The sequence below is a fragment of the Episyrphus balteatus genome, chromosome 1 (genome assembly GCF_945859705.1).
Source record: "Episyrphus balteatus chromosome 1, idEpiBalt1.1, whole genome shotgun sequence".
NCBI lineage: Eukaryota > Metazoa > Arthropoda > Insecta > Diptera > Syrphidae > Episyrphus > Episyrphus balteatus.
Window position 1 is genome coordinate 123,904,356 of NC_079134.1, and position 17,930 is coordinate 123,922,285.

Genomic DNA, 17,930 nt, shown 5'->3' on the forward strand with positions numbered 1-17,930 from the left:
GGGCTATATTTTCACGTACTTCATTTGTTTGATTTGAGACATTGTTTTTAATTTTTGAGAAGAAGATATATGTATATCACTGATCTAACTATAGATTAAAATTTTTTTTTGAAGAAAGGTCGAAGGCTGATTTTTTTATATTTTTGCACATGCTGATGAATTGGGACAAAGTTTATTTTGGTAAACATATGATATTAAGTAAGTAAGATTTGGGCATAGAATTTTAAAAGAATCAAACAGAATCCTCAGTTTCCTTGATCGTATTTATCGCTTTCTTTTATTATATTCTTTTTTCAGAGACTGCAGAAAGTAAAGTCTTCGACGATAGTCATGATGCAATTACTAATAAACAAATCGATGTGCGTGGTGGCGTGAATCACGCTTCTTATTTTCTTATTTATATTTTTTTGAACCAATTTTGATAATTCTTTTGTATTGGAAAGCTGGTGACTGCAATGTGGTCCCATTTCAATTTCGTTCAGTTCTGGCTATAGGAACTATTAGACAAACCATAATCCATGGAAGTCGGTTTTGTTTTTTGATAAAAATGATTATATGTAGGTACCTATACAGGGTGTCCCACAGTCACCGTATCAAATGAAAACCATGGATTCCTGAGATCATTATAAGTCGAAAAACTTAAGAGGTAATTTTCTCGTTTTTGTCCCGTTTTCGAGTTACCATAAAGAAAATAAGTTTTATTTCATAAAAAAGGCTACTGAAAGTAATTAAAAAAAATAAACAAACTGAGTGAATTCAAAAAAAAATAATTTTTAAATAAAAAATTAATTTAATTGAATAAAAACTTTTTCTGAGCTATTGTGGTTAAGAAAAGAACAAATAGATAAAGCTCAGAAAAAGTTTTAATTCATTTAAATTAATTTCGTATTTAAAATTTTTTTTTTTTAATTCACTCAGTTTGTTTATTTTTTTAAATTAATTTCAGTAGCCTTTTTTATGAAATAAAACTTATTTTCTTTATGAAAATAAACTAGGCTTTAATAAAAAGCACAAAAAATTAATACTCATTAACGTGTTTTTTTGACTTAAATGATATGAAAGTGTAAAAAACAACTTAAAAAACGAAGAAAATTGTGTTTGATGCAAAATAGTGGAGAAACGGTTGTCCGCAGAAAAAAAAGTTTTGAGACAAACTAAAACTAATAAATTCTTGATTGGTTGTAAAAAAAATTCGAATAAAACGTATTTTGACAAAGATAAGGCCAGTTAAAGGACAAGAGAGCAAAAATCATAAAAACCGTGGTAACTCGAAAACGGGACGAAAACGAGAAAATTACCTCTTAAGTTTTTCAACTTAAAATGACTTCAGGAATCCATGGTTTTCATGGTGAAAAGCGGTGACTGTGGGACACCCTGTATAATTTTTAAAACATTTTTTACAAAAAAATCTTTAAAATAAAATGCACGACTGGGTCGCACATACTTGCTCTTGCAGTTCAATGCACTGTTATGTAAGTTTACTTGTAGATTTTAAGAGCTGCCTCTATATACATTTAAAAAGAATTTTGTTGATATTGGGGAAGAACCGACATTTAGGGCAAAATTTTGTTAAATGAAACAAATGTTTTTGTTATTTGACTTTTTTGAGAAAAACTAAAAATGCAGTTTTATAGCAATAAAATAAATTTTACTATTTCGTGGGCTATAGATCTTTTTGTATTTTCTAATGCTTAGTTTGTACCAGTCGACGTTTCAGGTATGAATGTACCCTTCTTCAGGAATATTGAATATTACGTTTGCAAAGTTTAATCAAAATCGTTAAGACCGTTTTCGAGTAATTTGCTATAACTCGAAAAATTTGTAAAACAACTCTCAGAATTCTATAAAAATCATCTGTACCAAATTTGAAGAAAATCCGTTCATCCGTTTAGGCTGTGAAAATGTGTACAGATGGAAGCACAGACGCACGGACGGAATTGCGACACCTACTTTTTCGGACTTCTCCTTCACCGTAATAATGGTTTTGATTAAAAACACACATTTTTTTCGACACAAAACCAATATTTGCCCTAAAGATCAAGTACAAATTTTCTTCAAGACCATTTAGTGAGGCATCAAAAGAAAAGTCTCGGTAAAGTCTGTTATTGGATAAAAATAAAAAAGTTCCTTCGTGGTCTCGATGCTGAGTTATTTGCAATCCAAATGTTTTTTTTTGTCTTCTGCACCACAGGTCTAAAATTCCAATCCCAAGATAGTCCAATAATTTCTTGTTTTTTTTACCGTTTTCCAAAAAGGAGGAGGTTATCAATTCTGCAAAAGAATAATTTTTAAATCATTATTTTTCATCTAAATAGAGACAGCAGCAGCTATTTTATTTAATTAATTAACTCTAATTAATTTAAAAAAAGCTTTATTTGCAGCAGAATAATAAAAAATCGTCAGAAATGTAAATTTGTTCATAATGTTTATATGACAGGTTTTAAAATTGTAAACCTAAACTAAGTCAAATTGTAAGCTTTATTTCCGTAGTGTTTGTTTCGAACATGATTTGTACTAGAACCTTTAAAAACGCTTTGTTACACCACTAGAAAACGATGTTCAAATGTTAATGAACAACTTCGGACCCGAAGGCAAAAGTAAAACGAAGCTTTTGATGCATACGCTTTATAAAGTAATCAATTTGATGAACTTCCTATTTTATTCAATATCTTTTATAAAACAACCGAAGCTAAGCCAGTAGAATTTAATCAAGCGCCAAACAACGATTTCGAAGTTATTCCGATATCTTTTTCATAAAGAGAGACTAATATTTAATCAAAGTTCTCCAGGTTATTTTATTTATATCCTTGAACTAAAAGATTTATAAGAAATCAGTTAAAATAAAAAGAAAATGTACCTATCTTAAAAATAAACTCGGAGAGACCTAAAATATATACAAATTTACATTGCTTTTAATTTTGCGTGAATAATATTTTATTATTTAACGTTCTAAGTGCGTTTTCAAATCGTATATAATCTTTGCAATTGGTCATCCATTGAGAAAACGTGATCCTAACTTATCAAAGTTGCGTGTTTTCAGTATCTTTCAAATGTTTGACATGAAATAATACTTAATTATAAACTATCCTGGGCGGACATTCAAGATCAACTATATTGAAACAGAAATTACAAAAATACTTAATCAAACTTTCAATTGAAGTTGTCTAATTCAGTTGCTAATTTGACCTAATCGGAATAGATCGGTTTGCAAGTTGACGGATGATAAACTATCGTTTGCGTATAGCGTGACAAGAAACAAAAGAAATATGCACTGAGTATAATAGTGCGTTATATTTAATTTCAAGTGAATTACAAGTTACCAAAATAAAATGATTGTATTTAATATTTTATTAATTTGTATGCTTCCTTTCGGAGCAATGTGTTATTTTAATAGTAAGTTTTAAAGTTATTTAAAAGAAGGAAATTGTTTTAGTAAAAAATAAATATTTTATAATATTTAGTGACCGCCTATAGGCAAATGCCACCATTATATATTTTGGATGATTATGATATGTGTTTGGATAATATTAAGCAATCATCTTATTGCTTGGTGTTGGGACAAATTGTACCAAATGAGACTTCAAGTCTTTGGAATCAAATTTCAGTAAGTAGTTGCATAAATTCGTATATTATATCGTCTCTCCTGTCACGAACATACACAACTGTTTTTTTTAATGTCTATTTTTATTAGGTATATTTTTTTTTTCTAGTAAATAATGTACACAGAGAGAAAATAAAGCAGTGATATCTTTATGTCTGAAATATTTAATCATACTATACTATATTAAATAAAGTTATCCCCGCTCTATTTTCTGTCCGTGTACAGGCAAATATGGCAAGAAAAAGGGTACACCTCCAAATGAATTGTAATTCTCTAAAAATCCTGTAAATATCTATGTTTTAACATACGAGATACGAGTAAAATTAACTGATACATTTCACAAAATCTCGTGCTCGCAATTCCCGATATTTCAAGATTTAGCCGGGAGTTGCATAAAATTGAAGAAAACTGTTTTGGGAAATTCTATGATATTTCATGTTAAAAAAAAATATAACAACGAAAGATTATTTTAGTCCTGTTTAATTGATACCTATTTACGCAGCTCAGTAAAATTTACCATGGTAAATAACAACAAACGAATCAAGGAATGCTTAGGATAAAATTATACCTATTTTACCATTTATTTATTTAATATATTGAAATTACTAGTTTAGAAGAATTATTTTTTTTAGAAAAGTAGGATATAACCTATGATTTAATTGTCTGTTTTCAGGGGAGACACCCCCTAGATTGCAAGTTTAGGACCTAAATAAAGGAAAAAGAGCAAAACAAGTTTTTGAGGGTCATTAACCCGTGCCTCTAGGGTCATAATTTCCCCATACAAATTTGTATAGGAAATTTTTAACTATTGCACAATTTTTTTTTTCTCTCGAGGTAAATCAATTTTTTTTTAAATTTTTTTTTTATTTCGATTTATGTTTTTGTAGTTTTTGCTTTTAAGTTTTATTTTTTTTCTTCTCAAAGCACACCACTGGAAAATTAACAGCCCTTAATATTAATATTAAGTACTGCCGCATCGCAAATTTCTATATTCCATATGATTAACATGGGAAAGATTGTGTTTTTGAGTTTGGAATTTTATAACTTTTTAATGGTTTATCAAAAAAGCTAAAATTAATCAAAATTGTATAAAATTGAAGGCTCTACAAAAAAACTTTTAAAATTTTTTTGATAAACAAACCCGTTTCGAAGTTATTCAACTTTAAAATATAAAATGTAGTTTTTTCTTCATTTTTTTTCAATTTTTTGACGAAATTATTAGGCTTTTCAAAAAATTTGGCAAACTTTTCGAATTTTTTGTATTCTATGTTGTTTTTTGGTTTCAAAAATCCTTTTATTTAACTGTCAAACTCCTAATTCTATTAAATTAGAATTTTTCAATAAATTCGAATTATTCAATTTTTTCAACTAAAAATTATTTTTATTTACTTTTCGCGTCGGTTTTTTCAAAATTTTATAAATGCATTTTTGTAGAGCGTTCAATTTTATACAAGAAAATGATTAAGTCCAGCCTTTTTGATGAACCATTAAAAAGTTATAAAATTCCAAATTCAAAAACACAATCTTTTCCATGTTAATTATATGCGAAATAGAAATTTGCGATGCGGCAGTACTTAATATTAATATTAAGGGCTGTAACTTTTGAAGTATTTTTAGTCATTTCCAAAAATATTTTCGATATAACTATGAACAAACAAAAATAAATTTTTTTTTTAATCAGTCTAATGTACATTTTTTTTTTTAAATAGTACACATACACCCCACTGTACCAAAACGTTTTTTAAAATTTTTTTTTTACGATTAACTGATTAAAGGACAATTTTAAATTTTCTTAGTTTAAATTCCATTTTTGCTAACTATTGGAAGTTCATGGTTTTTGATTTAGGGACATTCCAATAAAAGTGGTAATTTTTTATTTAAAGGAAAAAGAGTAATAGATGGGATTTATTGCAATGTAAAACTTCGTTTGAGGCAAGCAACTATTTCTCAAGACTTAACAAGTGTTTGCGAACTTAACTCACAAATTAATTCTCAGACGATTAAACTTGGTTGTTTAAATGTCGTTTACGTTACGCGACATATGGATCTAATTTATAGTAACTAAATTTTTTAAACTGAGACTGGTGGACGCTTCATCGCATAGAATTATTTCTAAATGTCTAAATCGATCTGAAAACTGTTACGATACTTAAAATCTATTGCAAACATAAAAAAAAACATTGCAAACATTTCATTTTTACGTTACGATGGAAATTAAGAAGATTTAGAGAAAAAATGAAAACAAAGTGTAAAGTAATAAGAAATGTTTGCGTGTAAATTTGGTTATCACACAAAAATCAAATCAAAACGATTTTTCAGCCTTTTTACAGCATTTTAAAACACAGTATTTAGAAAACAGAATTTTGAAATGCAGTGTTTTTGACCAACCCTAACCCATTTTGAATACTCGACGTTTTTTTTAGTATAGTCCTCTATCTGAAACCTTATATCTTCTTAACGATGGCAGCTACGAAAAAGCATGAGCTATAAAATAAAAATATTTTTCAAAAACTGCGTTTTAGAAGAGTTTAGTACTGAAAACTGTTGTTTTTGTCCAGATAAAAAAATTTTTTTTTAATTACAGCTCGGAGAAATAAAAACTAAATTTCATTATGTAGAAGAGCACATAATTTACACATTTGACAAAAATAGACAAAAAACGATATTTTCGAAACGTTTTTTTTTTCGTTTATATACCACTCATTTCATATCTTAAGCTATTTTATGGAAAACGTTTAGTCTATAAGTGAGTTAAAAAACTCAAATTTTATAAGTTAGGCACAAAAATTCGCAATTTTTTAGTTTTGACAAAATAAAAATATTTTAACTACTACTTTAAAAAAAAAAAACAAAAATTCATATTGAAGAGCATATAATCAAGTTTTTCAGTACAACTTTTCGATAGGATTCACCGTTTAAAAGTAATAGATAAAAACCCGTTAAGCCAGAACTATAATTGAATCGTTTATTTCAAAACATGATAAGTCCACTTTTTTTTCAAAATTGGGGGATAACCACACCTGCCTTCAAAATATGAAGCATCTAATCAGTCTATATTCGATTTTACAGCTAAGCGAAAAAATTTTTTTACTGTCAAAACATGATAAAAGTCCCGGACTTATCATCTTTTGAAAATAAACAGCAACTTTTTTATGAGTAATTGACTACACATAAAGAAGCTGACTATTGACTCAAATTCTTAAGTTGAAAGCGCCTTTCAAGTAAAATAACTACTCGAAACATTATATTCTATTCCCAAATGCAATTGTTTGATAGACTGCGGCTTTAAAAAAAATTTTATATTCATTTTAAAACTAATTTCACATTCGTTTATTTTCAAAGTATGATAAGTCCAAAATCGTTTTTATTTTTTATCTTTTGAACTATCGGTCCAAAAAGTTAATACCAAACGATATTCTGTAGCTAGGTAAAAGTTCTACAAAATATATTTTTTATACATTTAGCTACACTTAAAAAAAGAAAATAGAACGTTTTTGTCTTCTCCTGAAAAATTTGAAATCATGGACTTATCATGTTTTGAAAATAAAAGATTCAATTGGCGGATTGAGTCGGAAGCTACTGTCAATTGTTGTTGTTTTCTTTGACTTTTCATAAGTCGAGTGCGCTCGCAACCGCCCTCCACGGATGAATACTTATCGAAAAACCAAAGAAAACAATTGACAGTAGCTTCGATTTCGATAAAACAATAAGAAATGACATTATGATGATGGAGGGGAAACCAACGAAGTTACGAATACCAGAGTTACGGGCGACAGAGTTACGAGCGTCAAAGTTACGCGAAACCGAAGTTACGAAAAATTAGAGTTACGAATTCTAAAGTTATGTTAAGCTATGACATGTGATTTTTGGGTTGGCAACAATTGCGAGGAACGATAGAGAATTAAGGAAATACAAACAAGAGATTAATTAATTAATCTTGTAAAATTTTGATTGGATAGGTCATCCTTATTGCAATTGTCAGGTATTAATTGATAATAAATACCGAAATTCTTTGTATTTTTAAACTCAGTTATTAAATTTTAATATACATCAACTATAGTTGACAATAGCAATTGGGGTGACAATCTTCTAATGAACAAAAAAAAAACATAAAATTCTGATAGTTGGACAGGTACATAAATATGACACATATAGGTATATTAGAATTCTTTTTATAGGTATATTAGAATTCTTTTTATAAGGTGGGGTTTTGTTTTATTTTTAACTTTTCCTGTTTCAAATAAATAAACAAGGAATGGGGTTGTTTTTTGCATAAAAAGATTAAACCACACCCATTTTCTAAAATCTAAAATCTATTAAAATAACCAATGAGAATCGATATTCTCTTATTTATGTTTCCATAATTCCATATCGTTCCTCGCAATTGTTGAAATCCCAAAAATCACATGTCATAGCTTAACATAACTTTAGAATTCGTAACTCTAGTTTTTCATAACTTCGGTTTCGCGTAACTTTGACGGACGTAACTCTGTCGCGCGTAGCTCTGTTATTCGTAACTCCGTTACCATTTCATGATGGAGAATGAGAACAAAGTGGGTCCTGTAATTGTGTATGTCTGTCGTTCTGCGTCTTTCTCGAGGTGTAGCCTTAATTACCTAAGCGATTGATTTCAAACTTCAAAGTAAAGAGTTTTGTGGTAATTCCCAAGAAGGGAAAATGAATTTTTTTTTTAGGACCAAAATTTAAACGAAACAACGAACATTTTTATAAGCGTCTGTAATTGAATCATTTATTTGCAAAACATGATAAGTCCACTTTTTTTCAAAATTCGTTTTTTTTTGACTAAATTTGTACTCCAGGGATAACCACGTCTGTCTTTAAAATATGAAGTATCTACTCCATCTATATCCGATTTTACAGCTACGCGAAATATTTTTTTAGTATCAAAAACAGAATAAGTCCCGGACTTATCATCTTTTGAAAATAAACAACAGCTTCTTTTTGTGTAAATGGTATATTAGATTGATGCCTGAAAATCTTTAATCTTAAGTTTAAAGCTACTTTAAAGTTAAATAAGCAGTCCGGACATTGTATTTTATTCTCAAATACAATTGTTTGATAGACTGGGGCTAAAAGCAAAATTGCGTATCCATTTAAAAACTAATTTCACATCCGTTTATTTTCAAAGTATGATAAGTCCAAAAGCGTTTTTATTTTTTATCGTTTGAGCTATCGCTCCAAAAATTAAAAACGAAACGGTATTTTGTAGCTAGGCAAGAGTTCTACAGAATATATTTTTTATAAATTTTTCTACGCATATCAAAAGAATATAGAACGTTTTTTTCCTCTCCTGGAAAATTTAAAATCATGGACTTATCATGTTTTGCAAATAAATGATTCAATTCTAATATATGTACATACCTTACCTATTAGTAGAGTAACTAAAGCAAATTATTAGGGAACCCGGCCGAACAGTTTTGATTTTGACAATTTTTTTTTTCAAACGTAGGTAATTAAAAATACTTTAAAGTCTATAGATTAAAAATTGCCGATGTTGCCGTATTGTTTTTTAAAATTAAAATTAAATTTTTTTTTTAACAAAACCATTTTTTTTTAACAAAACAATTTTTTTTGCTTAAATTTCATAAAACAAATGATAGCAAAACATTCTCTAGGTAATTTAAGGAAAAAAAGTATAAAGGAGTAAGGGACAATCTCCCATCGTTTAAGCGATAAATGCAATTTTCTCACAATCTGACTTCAAACACAAAAAAAAATATTTTGAAAACAACGGCAACACCTACAATATTTTAAAATACATTTTTAAAAAGCCAGAAGCTCATTCTTATCTCTTAAATTTAAATCCACTAAATTTAATGAAGAGTTTTTGAAAAAATGGTCCTCAAACTCAGAATTTAAAAAAAAATTTTTAAACCAAAAAATTTTAAATGACTTTTTTCCAAACTTTTTCTAATAAAATATGGATTTAGTTTAAAAAAAATTTTGCCCATAAATATTATCCGTTGAATTCCGAAGAGGAAAAGGTAATATATATTACAGTTTAAAAAAAAAAATTAAAAATTACTTCAATTCCAATGGGTTTTTTTTGATAAAAACTGAATTTTTGCATTGAAATAATTGATTTTCTCAAAGACTTTGGTAAATAAGAACTTTAAATTTTTGCTATTTAACTTTCAACAGTAAGGGTTATTAAATTAATAAAAAATAATTTTATATTTAGGAGTTGAACTTTAAAAAAAAAATAAGTTAAATTTTTTTCCAAAACTTCTATTCAAAAAAATTCTTCGAAAATGAAATACTTTTTAATTTGTTTCATAAACCGTAATACATATTGACATTTCCTTTTATAATTTTAAATCATAATAAATGTGGCCAAAAAAAATTGAAAAAAAAAATGCATTTTATATTACGAAAAAGTTTTAAAAACCACATGTTAAAATTTTTCAATAATTTTTTTTTTTCAAAAATCTGAGTTGAGTTACCATTCTTTCAAAAGCCCTTAGTTCAATTAACTTAATTTTAATTTTACAAATATGACTAAGCTTCTAGCTGTTTAAAAATGTACATTTAAATATTGTAGGTGCTGCCGTTGTGTTCAAATATTTTTTTTTATGTTTGAAGTCAATTAATAAGAAAATTGCACCTATCGCTTGAACGATGAAAGATAGTTCCTCACTCCCATATATTTTTTTTCCTTGAATTTCCTAGACAATCTTTTGGCATCAATTAATTTATGAAATTTAAGAAAAATTTTTGAAAAAAAAAATTTTTTGTTCACAAAAATCTTCAATAAAATTTAAAAAATCAAAACGGCAACACCGGCAATTTTTAATCTATAGACTTTAAAGTATTTTTAATTACCGACGTTTGAAAAAAAAGATCATCAAAATCTAAGCTGTTCGGCCGGGTTCCCTAATATTGCCAATTTTTGAGCTTTAGTTACTCCACTATATATTGAAAATATTAAAAATATTAATTTTTTTTTTAATATTTAATAGAAATTTTATGTATTATGAATGTTTTAATTGAATGTTAAACTATAGTTTTAATTGGCTAAAACATTTTTGTTTTCGAAGAATTTTTCAGCAGTAACAAAGCGTCACTTCCGTCATGATTATATTTATTTTGGTGTTTGCTTGAATCCTTGCAAAAAGCTTTTACATCCATTCAGTCCATTTCGTAAGGATATGCTGTATGCTGGAAAAATACACGACAATGAGGTTTGATTTTTCTAAAATATTTATTAGAGTAATTTTTTATGAGTTTTGAAATTTCAGCTTGTTGACTATTTTACAGATATAAATAAACGAGAATCTGACAACAGAATAGTTTATGATAAAATTATAAACACATGTATAAATTACAAATTTAATAAGCAATATGATCTGCAAGTGCGATCCTTTGTTCAATATTGCGTTCAAAATAACGAACCAAATAAATTTGATGGCCTGGAGAATACATTTATGAGTCTGCTTGGAATGCTCATCCTTTTAGTTTTATTCTCATCATACTATGATCGAAAATTGAAACAAATAGAACCTTTAAATATGCAAGGATATGATTTTTATAAATGTCCTTTACAAACAAGAAGTGAGCTAAAAATGACAAAATAGGATTGATTTTTTTCTAGAAACATTCATTTTTTTTTCAGATGAAACAATTTTGACATCATTTTCGCTATTTCGAAATTACTTTCGATTAGTTGTACCTTCACGTGGGGAACTGGCACGAGATTTCAGATTCCTGGAAACGTTTCGATTCTTCGCTATTATTATGGTAATATTTGCCCATGCCCTGCTCATTTTAAAAGCAGTTCCCACACTAAACACAGAATATGCTGAACGAACCTTTTACAAGCTTGAATCAAATATCTTTATTAATGGCAGCGTTATTGTTCAGATATTTTTAGTTATGAGTAGTTTTTTATTATGTGTGAATTTTCAAAAATCGATGGCTTTAAATAAACCTGGTATCTCCGAGTGGTTTAAACTGATTATATATCGATATTTAAGGTAATTTTCTAACCGAAGCATTTATTAAAAAGAGTAGAAATCATTTTTATTTTGTTTAAGATTAGCACCGTCATTGGGTTTTGTGATTTTTTTAAATGCTTCAATATTGCCTCGACTTCAAGATGGACCATTCTGGAGGCATGTTTCTGAACCAGAGTATATACTTTGTAGAGAAACATGGTGGACAAATTTATTGTTTATCAATAATTTTACACTGAGAAAAAGTGTTTGTATAGAATAAATGTGTTTAATATTTTTGTGTGTTTTAATCACTTATTTACAATACGCAGTGTCTTCATCAAACTTGGTACATAGCAGCAGATTTTCAATTGTATATAATAGCATCTGCAATACTCATCATAATTGCGAGGTAAAGAAAACATTTTCGAGCAAAAATATTTGAATAAAGCCAAATATACTTTCTAACATATTAACTTTTTACATTTTTTTTAAACAAATAGATATCCATACACAAAAAAATTAATTTTCGGAATAGCCATCATCATATCATTCTTATCTTTAGGTCTTGTAACCTATTATCAGGAGCTAGATGCTGTTCATCAAGAAACACCTGAGTAATACAAAAAGTTATTTTTTTACCCGTTTATAACTTTTTTTTTATTAAATTTAGTTCTTATCGATATTTATTTTGGACCAATGGTGACACTATATACAAAGGATATGCACCCTTCTATACAAACTTTGGAGGATTTGTCTTTGGCACAATTAGTGGATTTATCTATTTGAAATACAAAACGGAAGGTCTGAATTTGAAGGAAAAAAAGACTAAAATAAATTTGATACTCTTTGCATCACTTCCATTACCATTCCTTCTGTTACTTTCTGGTGAAATATTTTATCAAATCGAATTTCCAAGACCATCAATCTGGGTTAGCCTGTATGCTGCATTATTTCGAAATGTTTGGGCTTTAATATGCTGTTCATTTGTATTATTGATGTCTTTCAAAGCTGGATGTAAGTGATTCCCAATATGAGTAATTTTCGAAACTTAAATTGATTTGTTTTTAGCAATACTTTATAAATTCTCATCGATGAAAGTTTTCGTGCCCCTTGGAAGACTATCATTTCAAGTTTACCTTATTCATTTGAATGTTATACGATGTCTTGGTGGATGTGTACGTCAACCAGTTTATGTTAATAATTTAATTGTGGTAAGGATATTATCTTGATTATATATGTTTTATCAAAAACTTCCACTTAAATATTAATATTTCTTTTTGCTTCGTTTCATATAGACTATGTATATTTTAGCAAGTATTGCTATTTCATTTATGGTTGCATTCTTCTTGTATTTACTTTTTGAGTTGCCTTTAACTAATATTATAAATTCAGCTATAAAAAGTGGTATTTAATTATAACTCTATTTTGGAGAAAAAAGATAAGCTCATAAAAATGTCTCATTAACAGGTGAATCTTCAAAACCTAAAAACATTAAGACGATGCATGGGTCCAATAAAGAAGAAACAACAGAAACTTAACTGACATTGTTAAATTACTTATAAAATTGAAATACTGATTTACAATTAAATGGTACATTTTTTTGAACTGGATTGAAATTGTTTTTTTGATTTAATCCTTTAACGACCACGAAGTCGCATTTGTCTCAAGCTTAAAATTTATGAGAGAATTGAAGAAGAGATGTCTCATCATCAGCAACCATGAACTAGGAACTTTTAGTTTTTATCCATTAATAGAATTTAAAGAGACCTTCCTTCGATGGATTTGAAGGAAATTTTTTAAAATGCCTATTTGTCAAAAATTATTTGTAAGTAAGAAAAAGCATTGGACTGTCTTAAGATTCGAGTCCCAGAACTCTGCTGCAGTTCTAGGGTTTAACACCCCGAACTGCTAACTCTATATATCAATAATGGCCGTTTTAACATTGACTTGGCTTCATAATAAATTGGCAATACCACATTGCTTCTTTTTTCTTGTGGGCCATTAAATTTTTTTTTAGTAAAATGCTTTCTTTTTGTAAGTCAGTTTGTTTTTTGTTGATTTAGAATTTCAAACATAATAAAATCGTAGATCTCTAAAATTGTTATTAAATTTTTTATTCAGGAAAATAAAATTATCGCAAGTTTATCAGAAAATTTTTATAAATCAATTTTTTGGGGGCCCTGTTACATGGATAAACCGAGATACAGCGGTAACTACGCACCTGCTAGTCTATTTTTTACTTAATACAATTATCATATAAAAAACACAATAGCCAATTTTATTAATTCATTACTTTTTATTTACAAATTCATCTATTTTCAAACAATTTATTTACAAAAGTATATGAAGGTAATTTAAATTAAAAAAATGAGGGCTTTTTAATAACTATTACATTATAATTTCAAACAAAAACTTCATTGGTAGAAGAGAAATGCGTTAAGTACATTTACTTATAAAAGAAAACTCAAACTCTCTATTAACTCTCTCTGGAATAAACTATTTTTTTTTCTATGTTAATTTTAATTATGTTTTTAATGTTTTCATTCAAAATATTACAAAAAATGTTCATATTAATGTATACATATATATTTTTTTTTTAAATTCAATAATAGCAATATTTTTATTTGTTTATGTTCTATAAACAATTTTAAACCTATCTATCTAACACGTTTTTTTTAATATCAAATGGGAATTTTATATTTTTAAGATTTAATTTTTTGTTTTCATTCTTTTTAATTGTTTTAAGTTTATACAATAATTTTTTTTTATACATAATGCATTAAATAACCATTTGTTTTACAATATTACTTTAAGGTCACATGGTATCACTCAAAAATTCATATATATGTGTGTAAAGATTTATGTATGTTTATAAAATTATTTAAATGCACACAAACTAGTGCATTAAAATTAAAATCAAAATTAAAATGAACGGAAAAAGTTTAAAAAGATAAACACTCATTGTTTATTTTTTTTTTTTTCAATTAAATAATCTATATATTTGTATATATATATATAATTATACACACATATATGCATGTTTCTCTTTAAGTTTATTATATAAAATCGTGTGTTGAAAACATCTAATATTGAAACATTATGTACTAGAAATATGTGCGTTTTAAAAGTTTGAATAGATTTTTTTGTTTTATTTTATACATATATTGATGGCTTCTATCTCAATATACATAATACATACTTGAAAAATTAATAAAAACATAATTTATTTCTTATATAGATTTTTATTTTGTTGGCTTGAATAAAAGACTGTAGTTGTAGATGAGCGATAAACCCTATGTTTGTCAGGAAAATACTAAAAAAATATTTTCATTATTTGAATTTTTTTTTTACGTATTACTTTTTTGGCTTAGCTATTTGTATTAAAATGAGAATTTAAAAAATCATAGTCTTAAATATGAAAATCGCGTTCAGTATCGAGAAATTTTATGTAAGCATAGTTCAGTTTTATATTCATATAAAGAGCAGAGCAGATAGAAAATTAAAAAAAAAAAATAGCATTGTCAAAAAAAGATTATTTTTTTTCACAGAATGATTTTATTAGTTTTGGTTAAAAAAAATTAATCCTGAGGCTTTTAAAAATCAACAAACACGAATTAAAAATTATAAAAACTTTAAGCTTTTTTTTTTGGATATATTATAAATTGAACAGTTGTCAAAATATTTGTTAAGGCCATTTATTTATTTTGGGAAAATGTTAATAATACAACAAAAAAAAAAAACAAGCAATGGAATGTAATATCTACGAAAGTAGTTCAAATCTACACGAAGAGTTATATATGTATCAATCTGGGCCCGAATTACAATTATGAAACTGAAGGAAAAAAAAAATAAATAAGACCATCAACCGATTTTACATTTACGTTTACATCTAATCCGTAGAATAGATGAAAATTGTTTCATTTTATCGCAAAGGTGGCTTCTACCGATTTCAAATCATGAAACTGAGTCAATAACATTGCACATTCCTTTTTTTTTTTCAAAACAATAAAACAAAGCCTAAACCAATGGAAGGGAAAAAATAATCCAAGATTTTTGTAAACAAAATCAAATATCAGAAGAATAAATGTCAATATAAAAAAACTTTTATTCCTAGGAATAAGCTCTTACTGAGGTTTATCTGACTATTGAAAAATTGGCCCTAAAGTCAATACTTTTTTCTTGTAATTACTGAAAAGAAAAAAAATTAAGAATGTCTATGAAAATGTATTCTTATGTTTTTCACACTAGATACTTGAATGAACCTTTTCGATTGTTGGCTCTCATTGTAAATGCAACAATTATGCCGAATTTCATAAATTTAACATAATTTTGAGTGTTTTGGTATACTAATTCGACATCTTTTTTCTAACTTGTTTTACTGAAAAAATATTGTAGAAAATTCAAATTGTTGGGTTTTATCCTTATTGGGAAAACTTGCTTACAAAATTTTATGAATTTTACTGACTTTTCGGACAAAATTAAAAAACACAATCTTTTCATTCTCTTTTCGAGACGGTTTGGAAAGATCTATTAAATAGAATAGGTATTGCATTTGTTGCACATGTGAGTATTTAGAAAATATGTTTGATTTTATAAAAAAAAAAATTAAAAATAACGATTGGAATACAAAAAAAAAAACTTAGGAAGCATATCCTTAACTTTAATTTTTTGATCAAAGCTCTTAGAATTATTCTCTAATGTAGATGAGGTATTAAAAACAAAACTTAAATACTAATTTCTATTATTTTTTTTTGATGCGAAAAGACTTTTGACAGGTTTTTTTTTTTCTTTTACACAGTTTTGTTAAAATATCATTTAAACATTTTTAGCAAAAAAAATTGAGATTAAAGCATGATTGAAAACATAGATAAAATATTGAATAGATTAACATGGAATTCAAAATAATATAATTTTAATTCAAAATAAAAAAAAAAAAATATGTATTATGCATAATTATTATTTTTCTTTTAGTGGTTTTTTTTACAATTCTTATATTTAAAAACAAAAATTGGTAACATACAAAACAAAATTAACACAAATAAGTTAAGAAAATAAATTTGTTTTAACTATTTTTCTTTTCTGAACTTTGTTATTTTTTGTTTTATGAATGGTTTACTTAAATCGTATTATTTTTTTTTGTGTTTTTTTTTTTTCTTCATTCTTTCAATTCAGTTTTATTAAAATTATTATTTTTAATAAGGTCACAGGCATTCGCCAGGATTTTGCGCGCAATATTTTGGGAAAATTGGTTCAGCTTTAATGCCTAACTCAACTAAGCGATTACGAAATACAGACATTCTTCCAAATACTTCTTTTGGAACAGCATCCATGTCGTGCTCGTCATCCGGATCGGTCCAGAGCCTGAAAAAAATAAAATGCAAAAAATGTAAAGTATATAAAAGAATAAAACCGGCATAAGCAAAAACTCAAACCATTTAAAAGTGTGTATTGTATGTCACGTATTTTATTTTTCAGATAATTTAAGTAATATTCTCGTAAAAAAATGAATGATTATAATTATTAAAATTAATGACAAAAAAGTAGGTATTACAACCGTGACAATCTGTCACGACTTGGTGTACTTTTACACCTGATTACAAGTGTATTTTGTAATGTGTTTATTTCAGTTAGCCAATTTTTCAAATAAATAGGTTGTCAGTTTTTTGTTTGAATGCAGCAGCAATCATGAATTTCCTTACTATTCATTTGGGAGCTTTTGCTCTTCTTTTTGGTATGTGATTGTGTTTGCTTTGTGGTTCCTTCATTAATAAAACAAATTTCCTATTTAGTTCTTATTCAAAATTGTGGATGCACTCAAACTGCAGCCAAATCATCATGCAAGGATAAATGCACAGGAGAACCTAGTTATAATTCAGGATATACCTCTGTATCTCCTCCAGTTCTTTCGACACCATTGGCAACTCAAACTAATGTTGCTTCTTCGTATCCTGCTGTTGCCTATCCATCTCCCAATTATAACGGAGGTATTGTTCCCCCAGGAATCATTCAGGGTGGTAAGATTTAACATAGTTTTCTTTTGATTTATTTTATAACTATTTTATTTGTCTTTAAGGATATGGTTCTTATTACGGAGCACAACAATGTAGTTTGAATACTATTAGAGCTTGTTGTGGATAACAATACACTTATTAAAATATTGTGGACAAAAATGTCTTTTTTAATGAAGGTTAAAATAATAAAACTTCAATGATTAAATGAAAATATGAAGTTGCATTTTATTTATATTTTTTTTTTATAAATAACTACATATTTAACACAAAGTAAGCAACATTTTAAAATTTGACTTCGGGATGCTAGCATCCCAATTATGTCAAATTTCGAAAGTTTTGCTAAATATTTGGTGCAAAGGGTTA

General features: G+C 27.1%; 3 protein-coding genes across 5 annotated transcripts in view; 2 read left to right on the forward strand and 1 right to left on the reverse strand.

Annotated features, from left to right (window-relative positions):
• Nucleotides 1-3,141: 3,141 nt before the first annotated feature.
• LOC129907474 (regulator of hypoxia-inducible factor 1-like) lies at nucleotides 3,142-13,160 on the forward strand. The gene is made up of 12 exons (XM_055983730.1): nucleotides 3,142-3,393; nucleotides 3,462-3,604; nucleotides 10,660-10,803; nucleotides 10,861-11,173; nucleotides 11,235-11,595; nucleotides 11,656-11,821; nucleotides 11,886-11,965; nucleotides 12,057-12,170; nucleotides 12,227-12,570; nucleotides 12,625-12,767; nucleotides 12,852-12,960; nucleotides 13,024-13,160. Exons 1-12 carry the CDS (start codon nucleotides 3,330-3,332, stop codon nucleotides 13,092-13,094), a joined length of 2,052 nt encoding a protein of 683 aa, XP_055839705.1. The 5' UTR covers nucleotides 3,142-3,329; the 3' UTR covers nucleotides 13,095-13,160.
• A 3,361-nt stretch (nucleotides 13,161-16,521) lies between these two features.
• The window catches only part of LOC129907473 (probable beta-hexosaminidase fdl), an 85,188-nt gene continuing 83,779 nt past the window's right edge, over nucleotides 16,522-17,930 (reverse strand). For all 3 annotated transcript variants that reach the window (XM_055983729.1, XM_055983728.1, XM_055983727.1), the window contains exon 11: nucleotides 16,522-16,917. In XM_055983729.1, coding sequence (XP_055839704.1) covers nucleotides 16,758-16,917 — 160 coding nt within the window. In that variant the 3' untranslated portion in view covers nucleotides 16,522-16,757. The remainder of the gene's footprint in view (nucleotides 16,918-17,930) is intronic.
• Nucleotides 17,219-17,744, forward strand: LOC129907482 (uncharacterized). The gene is made up of 3 exons (XM_055983742.1): nucleotides 17,219-17,287; nucleotides 17,346-17,570; nucleotides 17,630-17,744. The coding sequence occupies exons 1-3, from the start codon at nucleotides 17,242-17,244 to the stop codon at nucleotides 17,692-17,694; spliced, it is 336 nt and encodes a 111-aa protein (XP_055839717.1). The 5' UTR covers nucleotides 17,219-17,241; the 3' UTR covers nucleotides 17,695-17,744.